Source organism: Chelmon rostratus, chromosome 13 (genome assembly GCF_017976325.1).
Source record: "Chelmon rostratus isolate fCheRos1 chromosome 13, fCheRos1.pri, whole genome shotgun sequence".
NCBI classification, from domain to species: domain Eukaryota; kingdom Metazoa; phylum Chordata; class Actinopteri; order Chaetodontiformes; family Chaetodontidae; genus Chelmon; species Chelmon rostratus.
In genome coordinates, this window is record NC_055670.1 from 1,728,814 (window position 1) to 1,742,915 (window position 14,102).

At 39.5% G+C, this 14,102-nt stretch overlaps 1 protein-coding gene across 1 annotated transcript in view; it reads right to left on the bottom strand.

Moving 5' to 3' along the window:
- The window catches only part of xpo4 (exportin 4), a 59,274-nt gene that overhangs the window by 12,392 nt on the left and 32,780 nt on the right, over positions 1-14,102 (bottom strand). The window contains exons 9-13 of the mRNA XM_041950552.1: positions 3,676-3,850; positions 2,944-3,120; positions 2,435-2,577; positions 1,934-2,079; positions 873-1,050 (exon numbers count right to left, since the gene is read on the bottom strand). Of these exons, the coding sequence (XP_041806486.1) occupies positions 873-1,050; positions 1,934-2,079; positions 2,435-2,577; positions 2,944-3,120; positions 3,676-3,850 (819 nt within the window). The remainder of the gene's footprint in view (positions 1-872; positions 1,051-1,933; positions 2,080-2,434; positions 2,578-2,943; positions 3,121-3,675; positions 3,851-14,102) is intronic.

Here is a 14,102-nt window from a genome sequence, read left to right on the forward strand (position 1 = left end):
AGAAGTCCAGCTAGCCTTGGACAGAGAGGAAGTCTATTCTTGTTGAGTTTTATGGGGGTCTGGCTGGTAAAGTGAGATGGACTGTCAAAACATCCAAGGACTACTGGACACACAGAAATGTCATCTCTTCTATGTGACAGCAGTTTGTCCTTTCCTTGACTCAGACCTTACACAGTGTCAAATACATTTCAAACCTTCAAACACCAGATAGCAGCTACTGTATGTCGGAACAAGTGAAGCTCAAACTCCTCTTTCACCTTGCCCTCATATATGTTCTTAGTTATTTTGGAGAAATTATAATTCTCAAAGCTTGATCCCCATAAGCTTTTGGTCTGCCAGCTCTTCAGTGGCCTCAGTCCCTACAAAGCCTTCAAACTCAACAAAGGATAAACAAATTGTTGTGACAAAATCCCAAAGAAACATAGCCCTTACAGAATGCTTTTTGCACAATGCACAACACAAAGTTCCTTCACCCAAATAGTTTGAGTCCTTTCTCAAAAGGCATTGACCACAATTCCTGGAAATTTGAGACCAAAAAGAGGCTTTAGAAATTCTGGGTTTCTATCAGACACTAAATTTTGCAAGTTAAATTGCTTCCAACTGCCAAAACATTAACTGGTTAGTATTTGATTTATATTCCAATTCTCAACAGTTTGAAGTACCTGGTTAGTCTTTAATGCCAAAGCAGTTGGTAGACTGGCCAAATTTACAAGTAAGAAGACAAAACACATATTAGAAATAAAAAAAGTGGATTCTTAAGTAGATATTATTTCATCTAAAAGCATCTAAACAAATCTCTAAGCCACATGAGCACAACACAAAATAATCAATTCAAAGTGTTACATCAGCTTTCGGCACAAATGAAACAGTACCTGATGACGGAGTCTGTACGGTTGCAGCCCGGTATGGACGATGCCTTCTCCCCAGGAGACCCTAGGATCTGCAGCGTTGTGTTTATGTCCACCTCCGTCGAGTGTTTGATGGAAAACTCCATCACCTCTGAGGGGATCAGTGGGGTTTCACCCTGAGGGTCGTCTGCTAGTAAATACCCTGCAGAACAAACAGACAGATGCAAATGACATGTTACAGCCATAGTTCACTTTGCTGAAGTTTTGGCAAAACTGATTAACAGAAAATCAATTGGCAACAATTTTCATTATCAATCAATCGTTTGTCTTTTTTTTCCTGGAAAAGTGCCACAGATGTTATGTTTCCCTTTTCTAATTTTGAATATTTGCCTGTTTTGTTAGTCTTGCATGATAGCAAAATGAATGTCTGCTCGAACGTGCCAGTTTAAGTGTTGTACTGTCCTCAACCATGTAACCCCAACGCTGAAAAATCATCTTTAAAAGGCAGCTCCTTTTGGCAGAGTGGCCCACCCAGCTTAAATGGTGAGTTAATGGTGCAGAATCTGCAAAACTGCTTTGCACGTGTTTAACGATGCTGAGTCACACAATATTTCATTAACACAAACCCACAGAGCTGGGTGGAGATCTGTTCTTCTTCACAAATAAAGGCAGTAATGTGGAGTACACTGCACTGGAAAAGTAATTCATGAACCCTATAAAATAGCCATACTCCAGTATATTAGAACATCATATGGCTTTTTATTAACTTTTTCAAAGTGATGCCAGTACTACATATGTGTGCATTTGTTCTTAAACCATGTGAAGCCTGAACCTCCTCATGATGATTTTAGAATGCTCTGCAGGAAGACTAGTTGAAGTCAGATACTAACTCAACCTTAGCGAGGTAAAACAGCATTTATCAAAAGATGTACCGGCTGGCTGTACTTTCTTCCTCAAAAATGAATGTACGTTAATGGCTTATGCGCTGAGTCCAAACTCTTCTTGTGTTCCAAACCCCAAAACCCCAAAATGTCCTTTTTTCACAACAAAAGACACAAACAAACAGTTCATGTCCTGCTTCCGACCTGAGACCAGTATGAGCCAATGGATGTCCTCATAGAGGTCGTCCAGGACTTTGCGGTCCACTGATCCGGGGTCAGATGAGGCCATGAGGTGCTGCTGGGTCCTCTGGAGCTGACCGTGCAGCCGTGTCACCCGGTCCTCCAGCAGGCTGCAGGACGAGGTCACAAGACCAATTTCAACATGGGAAACACAAACACAGTTTCTGACCTTTTGAACCCCACAGTAAATCAGCCCATGAATTCATAACAATGCAAACTGTGTATAGATTTTTACATAGGTCAAATGTGCTTGCACTTCTAAGTCACCGATGAAGAGCTTGTGAAAATGGGGGTAAAACAATTTTTCCATTTACTCATATATTGTCATAGTATAGATACAAAAAAGGTGGATGTAACTTTGTACAAGAATTTAACACAGTCAGCTTTCTTGGAGAGTCTGATGGAGTGGTCACGGCAGGAAAGAATATGAAGCACTTGGTAAGTTAAACGAGTTGAAGTGTTTACCTCGTGAGCAGGGGGATACAGTGGTCAGCGGCCACACGTCCCAGCATGCCAATGCTGGACAGCTGGTCAGAGAACAGCTCTCTGTCGTCTTCCTGCAGCTCGTTGATCTCCTCCTCATCATGAGACGATATGCCATTCACTGACTGAGAGGCGATTCAGGATTTTATGAATGAAAGTGTGTAAGAAATGGTAAGTTAACATGTGAGGAGGGAGAGACTATAGTATGATCATAGCCATTTTCATATTGTGGAAACCTGAAAACACATGTCCTACATGTACAATAAAAAGGCAAAATAAAGAATGCATAAATATCCTCCATGAGTAGATCCAGTATTATAAGATGAAAATAGATGAAATAGATGCAGCAGAGTTCTTCACTTCTACCCTGAAACAGAGTTTCCAAATTTGCTTCCAACCTACAAATCTGATTTGCCTTCCTCTCAGCAAAACACACTGTGATCATTGATGAGAAGTGAAACATGGTTGGTAAATGCAGAAACGAGTCTCACCAGGTTCCGGGTGCCATCAGGAGCAGCTAAGTGACACTGGATGTATGAGTTGAAGACCTGGATTGCCGGCTGGACGAAGCAGCCGCGAGGAAAATGCTCCTCGTCCTGTACGAGGGTCAGCCATGACTCAAGCAGCTTGTCGTAGGCCTCCATGTAAACCATGTCGTCCTTATCCAGCTGAGCAAAGAAAGAAAGAGCAATTTACCTCCCACCATTTTGCCTGCAGGTCTTTGTGTAGAGTGAGTGCAAGTGATTGACAGTATGCAGTATTTTTTTTGGTTCTTGATCCGATCCTAATCTGATGCACTCGTGGACAAGACTTTCTGGAGTGCAAGAACTTTGTTGTCAATAAAACAAAGAAAATGACTTGGCTACTTTGGTTAAACTGGTCACACTCTGTAGACTACTGCAAGTGGTGACCAGCGGTCTCAAGTCAACATTGTTTGCATTTTAGTGTAATTCACAAGGCAAAAAATTTGGAGAAGCACTGATTTAAAAAGTCTAATGTTATTTGTATGATCAGAGGGTAGGGACGCTTAGTTCCTATAATGATAAAAATGCATCCACAAATATGATAGGTGTTACATTTTCCAATATCTCAGGGCTTGTGATCAAAATAAAAGAAACCTTTAAATCAAACACGTCTAAGATGCACCTAATGTAACACACCATGTCAGAAACTTCAATGAAGATGACTGATTTTTGATAGCAGATGAAGGTGTTATTACTCACCACCTCCTCTAGGGCGGCACTGCGTCCAAACGAGCAGGTGAGCAGTGTGAGGCAGTTGATGAAGGAGGTGAAGAGGTCGCTGGGCAGAGCCGTCAAAGTGCTTCGAGGGAACATGGTGATCAGATTAGAGATGATATTGGAGATGCCAACGGCCTCCGAGTCCTCGATCTCAATCCTGGGAATGCAGATAATGAAATATAACCTTGAGATCTGACTGATTCCTGATGCTGATATAAATAAACAGAGCTCCAAATACTTCATGTAGTAGACTTTTTTAAAAAAATCAATAAAATTGATTGATGGTGTTGGGAGAATCAGGGTAATTTGAGTGAAAATTGAGCGTAGCATGTACTGTAGTGAAACAGTGACGGCGCCTTTTGAACTTTAGACTGCATCTTCGACTGGTATTAGGCTCAGTGGTAAAAATCAATTTCCTTCTCTTGATAGAAAAGGCTAAGAAAGACCAAACTGCTTCTTCTCCATTTTCGATTCAAACCCGTGATTTGGCCTGAGGAAGGACAGTTTCCACTCTGCAGGGTGAGGCTGAGGCTAAACGAGAAGCACTTTCCAGTTTACCCGCTAGTGACTGAGGTTTGGAAACGGGCATGAAAATTGATCCTTGACCAAAACTCGTGGGCAACTTGACCCCTGAGCAGTTTTCCACAGCTGCATCTGAGGTTATTTTCATGGTATTTCTGCCTCATACTACAGTCCACAGAGTACGAGATGATAGAAAGAATGGCTATAATTACACTTCTCCTTTTATCATCAGCTCATACCATGAAGCATGAAGTGACAGGTCTGGACATGTTAAAATCAGATTGTGCTCACATGTTGAATTTGAAGACCAGATATAAAAGTGGCTTGTAATCTGAATTCTACAACATCTGGACAAATCTAACCACAGTGCCTGTACAGTCACTGTGAAGAGATACTGAAGGATCCCAAGACGACGAAGTAATGCAGCCATGTTTTTACAACAATTCAAGGCTCCACGTTAACAAAGAGCATTTAATCTAGTGTCAAATATCGTTTAACAAGACAAAAGGTTTACAGCCACGCCAGTAAGCTTTGAGGTAAATGCATGCTAACATGCTCACAGTGACAATGCTCACCTGCTGATGTTAAGCAAGTAGTATTTACTATGGTCACTATTTTAATTTAGTGTGCTAGCATGCTAAAATTAATTAATTATTATGAAACACATGGTACTGCTGAGGCGGATTCGTTTTGCAGCTATCTGACCACAAAACAAATTGAAATTTTGACCTGCCGTTGGTGCTCAAGGAAAAGTCAGAGGAGTTAAATGGGAATCCATCCAACTGTTGTTGAGATATTTCAGTGTGACTGATCCAACAACCAATATAATCATCTATAGAGCCTTGCTGCCAGTGTGGCTAAAAATGCTAAAAAACCCCATAACATTTCAGCATGCAAGATTTCTTGATTCTAACTTGATTAAGATCTTCAAATCCCAAATTCCATTTATTTCTCTATAAAGTTCATTCTGATCAATTCTTCTGTATTTGAAACACACTATGCGGCCTGAATTTCTCCAAACAGATCAATGAATTGGAGGACTGCGTTACACCATGTGACAAAACTGTGAGCAGGCAGATGGGACAGAAACAAAAACAAACGCCAAAATTCAGTGTGAGAAAGACGTAAGAGGAACAAAGTGGGTGGAAAAAGCTCCAGATGAACAATAAAATCGACAACAAAACAAGTCAGAATCAAGGAAATCAGGCTGCTTGGGATTTAGCCAAAAATTGGAGTGGAACTTTCCAATTCAAAACATGCTTTACAAGCAATGTGTCCTTATGGTTGCAGCGCTGCAGAGTAACACCACAAATCACCACATTTCTGGGAGATAGTTACCTAAAATAAGCAACAATGCTTGGTAAGGATCCCTGCAATTTGGCATCTAAAGTACTGTAACTCAGTGGGACATTTAAATGTTGAAAAATAAATAAAATACACAAATACAAGCATATTTGTGATTAGGTAAAAATCTGCTGACTATATCAATCAGGCTCTACTGATGAGTGTTTTGCTGTTGTAGTTGTTGTATGATGCATATACTGCAAACCTGTTCAATGGTCGCAGTGTGCGCCTCAGGAACTTCTACAGGGTTTTCTACATTTCTGCTAAGGTAATAAGGTGAAAGTCTAAATATGCCATTTTACCTACACTCTCTTTTAACCTCTCTACAGACACCAGCCCTTAATATTATATTAAGGGCTATTATATATTATCTTTTTTGTGTTGCCTTTGCTGCCCCAAAATAGCACAAGTCTTAATCCTGAGTTTGTGTTTGAACTGACACACCTCTCCACAGTCAGTCACAGTCAGAGAGAAACATTGTGTGAGAGGCCTAGCTAACCCCTATCAGATGGAGTTAAATTGCGAGCAGAAGTGTTCAATCATTGTAGATCGGCCATCCCTCTCTGCATGGTTTTCCGATGAGGCAATTGGAAAAAAGCTCCAAGAATAGGTGATTACAGACAGAGCACGAGAGCAGGGAAGAGAAAGAGGGAGTGAGTGAGAGCCTGGGAGAGAAAAGAGAGAGCGAGAGACCCCCTACTCACTGCACTGAATCACGTGGTCCGACAACAAGCTCAAGTGCATGTTCAAATGTGTGTGTCTGTCGAAGTTATTTATACATGTGCATGTGGCCCCTTAATTCAGATCAGAACCACTTTGGCTACAGACACACCCACAAATGTACAGAAAATCTTTCTTTTGTACTTAGTGGCCCCAGTTAATCATCTCTCTCTCTCAGTCTCTCTAACACACACACACACACACACACACAAACTACACACTACACACAAACTACACACACACACACACAGAGAGAGAGAGAGAGAGAGAGAGAGAGAGAGAGAGAGAGAGTGAGAGAGAGAGTGAGAGAGTGTGTGTGTGTGTGTGTGTGTGTGTGTGCACACGCACACACACACACACACACAGTTCTCATGAATATTCTAATGAATATTAAAAGAATATTAAAAGTCGGGCTGGGCAGTAAACCTCACTTTTTTGGTATGTCTGGTCTAATTTGTTCCTGTAATTATTCTTTGAACAGACAGCTGCCAACTTAACTTAAAATCTTGCCAATTTCATTTCATTTTAGCAAAGTCTTCATATTTGAGAATTTTAGAAAAAAGTATTTTCATATTTCTTTTGTACTGTAATGTTGTCAAAAAAGAAATGTTCTGGTTTATACCCCAAAAAATGATTAAAAAAAACATTTACATAGCACTTTTCTTAATAATGTTAACAAAACAAAAAAAAGCAACAACAAAAAAAAAAAAATCAGAAAAGGCAAATAAAATGAAAAAAAGTTCAAGGACACGAGCTCAGAGGAAGTAAAGACAATTAGATGAACCAAATCAGATCAAATACACAGTAATAAAACAGCATAAATAAAACATATCAAAATTTCCAAAAACTTTCACAAGATAAAAGTTTTAAGAAGAGACTTTAATGCCAGAGACTTGAGAGTGCGTCTGAGCTCAGTATGCAGAGAGTTTCATAGTGTGCGGTCTATTAGCAAACGCCCGACAACCTTAAGTCACAAACCACGACCTGGGAGTAACCAGGAGGGCTCCATCTGCAGATCTTAATGGTTTTAGAGGGCACATACCAGATCAGTAGATCAGAAATTGATCTAGGGGCAAGACCATTTAAGGCCTTAAAAGTAAGCAAAAAAATTTTAAAATTAACTCTAACAGGGAAACAATGCATGGAGGCAAGCGCAGGGGTGATATGATCATGCCTCTTTGCTGCAGCAATGAGTCGAGCAGCAGCGTTTTGTACAAACTGGAAACGTTGGAGGGAGTCCTGACTGATACCAGAGCCGAGAATAGATAAAAGCATGTACAACTTACTGTAGATCAGCAATTGATAAAAATGACCTAATTTTAGTGACGAACTTGAGCTGCAAGAAAGATGTGTGAACTGACACTTTTGACTTAATCATCAAAACAGAGCTTAGTATCAACTATTACTCCAAGATTCTTAGCAGAGTGCATAATATTATTTGAGAGACCACAAAGATGAGCATCAAAAGAGGTGATGGAATTTGGGGGACTAAAGAGAATGACTTCAGACTCTAAATCTAAGGAAACTTGAAATTTGATACCAGACAGGCAGTGTGAGATTAGCTCGTCTGCAGGGATCAGTGGGTTTTAATAGTATGTATAACTGAGTGTCATTGGCATAAAAATGGTAAAACACACCATGTTTTTTAATAACCCGACCAAGAGGTAGCATGTATGTAGAAAGTAGAAGGGGGCCAATAACTGAGGCTTGGGGGACACAACAATTCAACTGAGGCGTTGAGGAAGAAGAGTTCCCCAAAGTGACAGAAAACGTTCTTCTTGATACTGTACTCTAACACGGAAGTTGTAATGAGCTGAAACTGGGTAAAAGAGGTAGAATGGACATGTGGAATGAAAAAATGAAAGGGTCAAGATGGATTTGGGATCTGATATCCTCCACCTTCTTTCCAAAATATGCAAGACTTTTTTCTGGACAGCTGAGTGTCAGGTGTCAGAGAAAAAAAAGGAGAGAGCAATAATAACAGAATGAATTACCTTAAAGAGAACCTTAGGATTATTGGTTTTTTTAGATATCAGTTCAGAGAAGTAATCTGATCTTGCATCCTTAAATGGTAAATGGACTGCATTTATATAGCACCTTTCTAGTCTGACAATCACTCAACGCGTTTTAACAGCACAAGCCTGCATTCACACACACACATTCATACAATTGTTGCTAAGCCACCTGCTCATAACGAGCATTAACCCACTCACACAGTCAGCGTTGAGCGTTGAGTGTGTTGTACTGTAGGGACCAGGAATGGAGAACTGCAAACAACAGCTTTACAGTCAGTTACAAACAATTCCAGCGAATTAAGACAATCGATATTGATAAGTGTGTGTGGCCCCTTTCGCAGATTGAATGAGTCTATAACATCTAAAAAATATCTGATTTGAGGAAGTGGGAAAGACAACAAAGACAAAGAGAAATCACCAGGAATTTGCAACCTGTCATATCTAGGTATGACGATGGATAAAATGAACTGATTTAGGCAGCCTATAAATTAAGGTGGAGAGTAAATTGGGAGGGTCAGTGATTAAGAAACTTGAAACTTCAAAAGAAATAAAATGATCAAAAGTAACAGAATGGCACTTGAGACCTGAGTTATTAAACAAACAAAAAAACAGCTAGACCACCTCCTCTTCCAGAGGGCTCAGGGTTATGAAAATATGCGAAGTCAGTTTGGGAAACAGTGATCATAAAACAAGTACAGATCATTAGAAATAATAAAAACATTAATGATCAAGCACTTATGACCAAGAGATCCCGCATTCAACAGGCCAAAGATGTTCAGTATCAGAGCAGAGAAGGAAAGAGCATACAGTGAATAGGAGTATTTCTACCTTTAGATATGCCATGTGGATGGGAGGCTCTGTGCCTTATAATGGTCTGTATGTGGAAAATTCTCAATGACAGGGTTAATGACAGATGACGCCAGTTTAAAGGAGGACAGAGAGGTTCAGGCTTTATGACGAACAATGCAACCATACATTGTATTCTAGCAGCAACTGTAAGCCAGTAGAGGGATAACAGAATGGGGCTAATTGTAATTAAGGTCTTGCAGGTACACAAGACAATTTAGTCCTTCTTGAGCTGGGAAAAGTGTTCAGACTTCCAACATTTAATTTCCTCCAAGCAATTTGTCAAGGCAATCAGGCTGCCAGCATTTTTAGGATTGACAGGAAAGTATAGTTGAGAATCACCATCTTAAAAATGGAAGTATACTATATATTGTAGCTGTTGACCTATAATTTTGATTAACCTTATAGGTCATTTATCAAGACAACAAGTGCAGTTCATAGAAACACTGTTTCTATGGAAGTTTTGTGAAAATATTAAATCATAACAGCTCAAATTTAAAGCAGTGTGAACAATATCAGCCTTTTGATTTAGAATATTTTTGAGTGGAAATCAGGAATGTTTCCTTTGCAGTGGAAAAACTCTTGAATGTTGAGAATTATAGGATCATGAGAACTCTGTCTAATTAGAAAACTAGTTTTTGTCTAGCAGTTGTAATGGCTACATTTTATTTCAACATTAGCTCCTTTAGCAGTGGATGAAGTGCTCTCCCACTTGACAGTTTTTCCTTTTAGTATCAGAGTGGCATAGAAAATGTGCTTACGTTCATTTTAATAGAGGTAACTCTGTTCATAAAAGTCTAATAATCAGAGCTCTCCAATGGAAGATCAGGTGTGAAAAGAAGTGAAGAATCTGAGTTTATCTCAAGTCAACTCCAATGAATGAATAAAAAGGGACTGGTTAAGAAGGAGATGGAAGGTCGAAATCCAAGGCTGAGAGTTAAGGTGCACCTGAGATTACAGGGCAATGAGAACTGAGAACAGCTCATTTGATACAGAGAAGCTTAGTCTTAGTTATGAGTTTAGATTAAGATATCCAAAGGCTGCAATGCCACAATATTTGTAAAGAGCAACTGTAGCAAAGTCTTGTGAAGGCACCAGTCTTGCAGGTGAAAACCAAGCAGATTATGGTGGAGATGAAATTATGGGAGGGACAATCTGATCACATCTAGACACGTGGGAGTCAAGCTCCAATAGAATCTGCATTCACATCACTTCCATTAAGAAATAAACTAGCTCCATACATTTGAGAGAAATAATAAAGCACCAAACAAACTGTCAGGGTGCAGTTTATAGAGTCACACAAACTCTTGTTTGGAAGACATTAGAGCTAAAACAATTTACCAATGAGTCCAGCAACAGAAGAGTAATTGGCAAATATTTTGACAACTGATAATTAAAGGTATACTGTCCGGGACTTTCCAAAAAAGCAACATTTAGACTCATACAAAAGTAATCCCTCTCAATCATCACTTATGACCCACAAGAAATGTGTGGCAGAGACCCTCCTGCCTTCTGCCTCTATTTTCTTTTTTTTCTTGTTATTTTGCTGTGGTAGTTGGTGTGTAGCACCCAGCACAATAACATTGCGCAGATGAGGTTGGGATCTTTCTAAAAATGTAGAAACCAGCTATCAGACCGTAAGTGGCATGCATCCAAGAGGAAGCTACAAATCTAGACACACAAACTGTAACCCACAATTCCTGCATAGTAGACCTTAAAAACTACTCCAACGTGCAGATTTTGTCTGATATCATAATAAACTGAATGTCTCAGGGTTTTGTTGGTTGAAGACATCACCTTGGGCTTTAGGAAACTGTAATGGACATTTTTCACTATTTTCTGATGTTTACCAGACAAACAGTTAATAGTGAAAATAATCAGCAGATAAGTTGCTAACAAAAGTAATGGTTAGTTGCAGCCTTTGAAGAGACTTCTTTTACAACAGAAGAGTGGGAAAAGAACCACAGGAACAACTGCTGGCATAGGACTCAATCTTTCTTAACCTTTAGGTAACTGCCGCCTCGCCCAGCTGCTAAAAACAGAGCAGTAATCTCTTTTAATGCATCTTCCTGAAGCCCAAAACACAGTCTGATTCCCTGCACCACACGCAGGAACGATCAATAGGCTCCAAACAGCCACGTGTGAGTCAAGGCACAGGCTCACACAACTCGCAGTGTTTTTCAGCACAAGATCACAAGTTCTATTTCTTCACATGACCTCTGCTAACAAGTAGCCGATACAAGAAGCACGGATTGAGCAGGCCCTGTGGCTCACTTTCTTTAACACCACGCACCTGCCCACACCAATTCAAATGTAGTGCAACTAAAACCATGACAGTCATGAATCCCCCCCGAGTGTAACTCCGGTTAACATAGACAATGGACTATATTTGGAGTCACAGGTGCCCCTATGTGCTTGTTTCATGTGGTCTTATCTAATCTAAAGGTAAAAACAAAGTCTGTCGGTCACTTTGGTAACTATTCTTTGAAACGAGTGCTGCACTACTCCTGATTGGATGCTCTGATTACAAACCCTTGACTCAAAAGTTCAAAATGACACCAAATGATGTGGGATGTGACAGGGGAACAGCTTTATAGTAGAGAGGCTGAGAAAATAGTGAGTGAAACAGGCTTTGAGTAGAGCTTTCAGGGTGAAAAACATTCATTTCCTTTGCTCAGAACACCCAGGTTCAGTGCTGCTTGGTAAAGGGATCTGCAGCAGAATAAATTGAGCCGAACATTCGAGTACACGCACAATTTATTCTAGTGGAGACCTATTGCCATTTTGATGCATCTGCTGCTTTATGAGTAATGAAGTATGAAGTAATGGAGTAATGCTAAAAGAGGAGACAATTCACCTTCCACTTTCACAATATCAACAGAGAAAATATATTTAACTCACAGGTATAAATCCTAAACTGAGGCGGAGCACAAACATTTCTTGAAGACTTGAATCAGCTCTGTTTTCGACCTTGATTCATGTTCTATTTACTTAACAGTTTTGGGGGGGGTTCCTCCTACTTTTTTAGAATATCTGTGAGCATGTTGTGTGGCTTATTTTGTCATTGAGAAAAATAAAAGTGACAAACCAATTAAACTAATTGGAACGCAACAGCATTTGAAACCACTACATGTTTAAATTACTATAATTTCTTCAATTTTGTATGGAAGCATTTTGCGGGCAGTTACTGAAGTATGTGTTTTTTAGAATATGGATTAGGTGTGTGCAGCTTTACAGCAACTCCTCCTTCTCTTTTATACATCTGTTATTTGTCGTTGGTGTCTGTATTTTAGGTCTTCTCGCTATCCTTTACTGTGAAGCACTTTGAGACAGATGACCCAGAAAGGCTCCATAAAAACAGTTTCCTACATCGTTATCTACTCATATTTTGAATTTCTCTGTAAAAGCACGGGGTCCATTTGATTTCACTGATTAACCACATTGCTCAGAATGGTCTAATATAACCAGGAAAAGCTGCCATAATATAAAAAGTATAGAAAAATCTAAGACCTTGGATATATCATCTCAGAATATAACCATCATATCTCCCAACCCGTCCTGATGTCTAATATTTTTGACATTACATTTTGTTGTTGATGCCTGGAATCAACATACAGAAATCAACACTTCTACTCCACTAGAAAGGAAAGGTTATTTAAATAAAAATATAGCTTTAAATAACTGAAGTAACAGTAATGCCAAATAGGTTTTAAAGGGATTCTGGTTCATTAAGGTCTGCACTTCCAGATAGATCTGGGAAACATCAGCTACATAATAAGGGTCAGGCAGCTCTATATTAGATTAGAGGACGACTACTAAAGGACTGTTGGATTAATACACTTACACACACACCCACACTCAGAATTTACCAGTGTTTGACTGGTTGCTAGTGAGGATTTTTTCCTCTCTGGTTGAAAAAACAAAAAACAGTGTCTCTGTGAGAGGAATAAGGCATGATTTGATCCTCTTTCACATAAATTTGGTTTTAGCAGAAACTGGGAAACATAAGTTCCTTGTTAATTCTATTTGTTACCGAAATGGAAGACAAGCTCATTCCTCTCCAGCCAGTTTCCCACAGAGTGTGCAGATGCTAGAATCAGAGGCCATTAAAAACACAGACTCAACAAGCAATTACTTCCTGTAAATAAAGCAGAAATGGCACAGTATGAGTCACACTCATGCTGACGTTGGCCTCCATCACTTGTTGAGTCTCTGGATTTAAGAAACATAAAATCCTTGAGATACTGGAGAAAGATATACAGCACTAACTGTGCTTACTGATCTGCCTTTTTGAATACTACAATATATGTAGTTGAAATAGACAGCTGAGGTTTCATAAAGGCATTACATTTAGATTAAATGTACAAAAAACAGACATGCAGCCAATTAAACAATCCACATCTGAGCCGTCTCATAGATTAAAGATTATTTTCATTGCTCTGCTTCTATTTATCTACAAATCCCTCTGTGTGATTTGTGTGGTTTTAATAAAGGAAATCAATAAGGGAATGGTTTTGCATGCACTGACTTCAATAGTACACCTCACCTCAGCCAGCTACCCTATTATTTTGTCGTCATGCGATTCTTATGCCTAGAATGTCTTTACTTTTCAATGCATCTCTGCACAATGGGATTCATTTAGCAAAGAAAAGTTTGTTTATTATAGTGAAATGGGTGTATATAAACCCCTGCATCCCCAGGGGAGCTTCTTTCTGAATTAGCTCCATCTGTTGTTTCTAAAGCCTCACCTGTCAGTTTAGTGGAAACTACTAAAAGGCTGTGTAGCTTATCAAACATAAAATCTAAGAAGAAAGCAAGAGAGATCAGCGTGATTGATGAAAATAGCTGACTGACTGTAGACATTGCCTCCTGTTGAGCTAAGAGGGGATCACCTCACAGCCAATATGGACAGGAGAAGTAATTACAGCAATGAATAACTGTCAACATACATACTGCATGTGA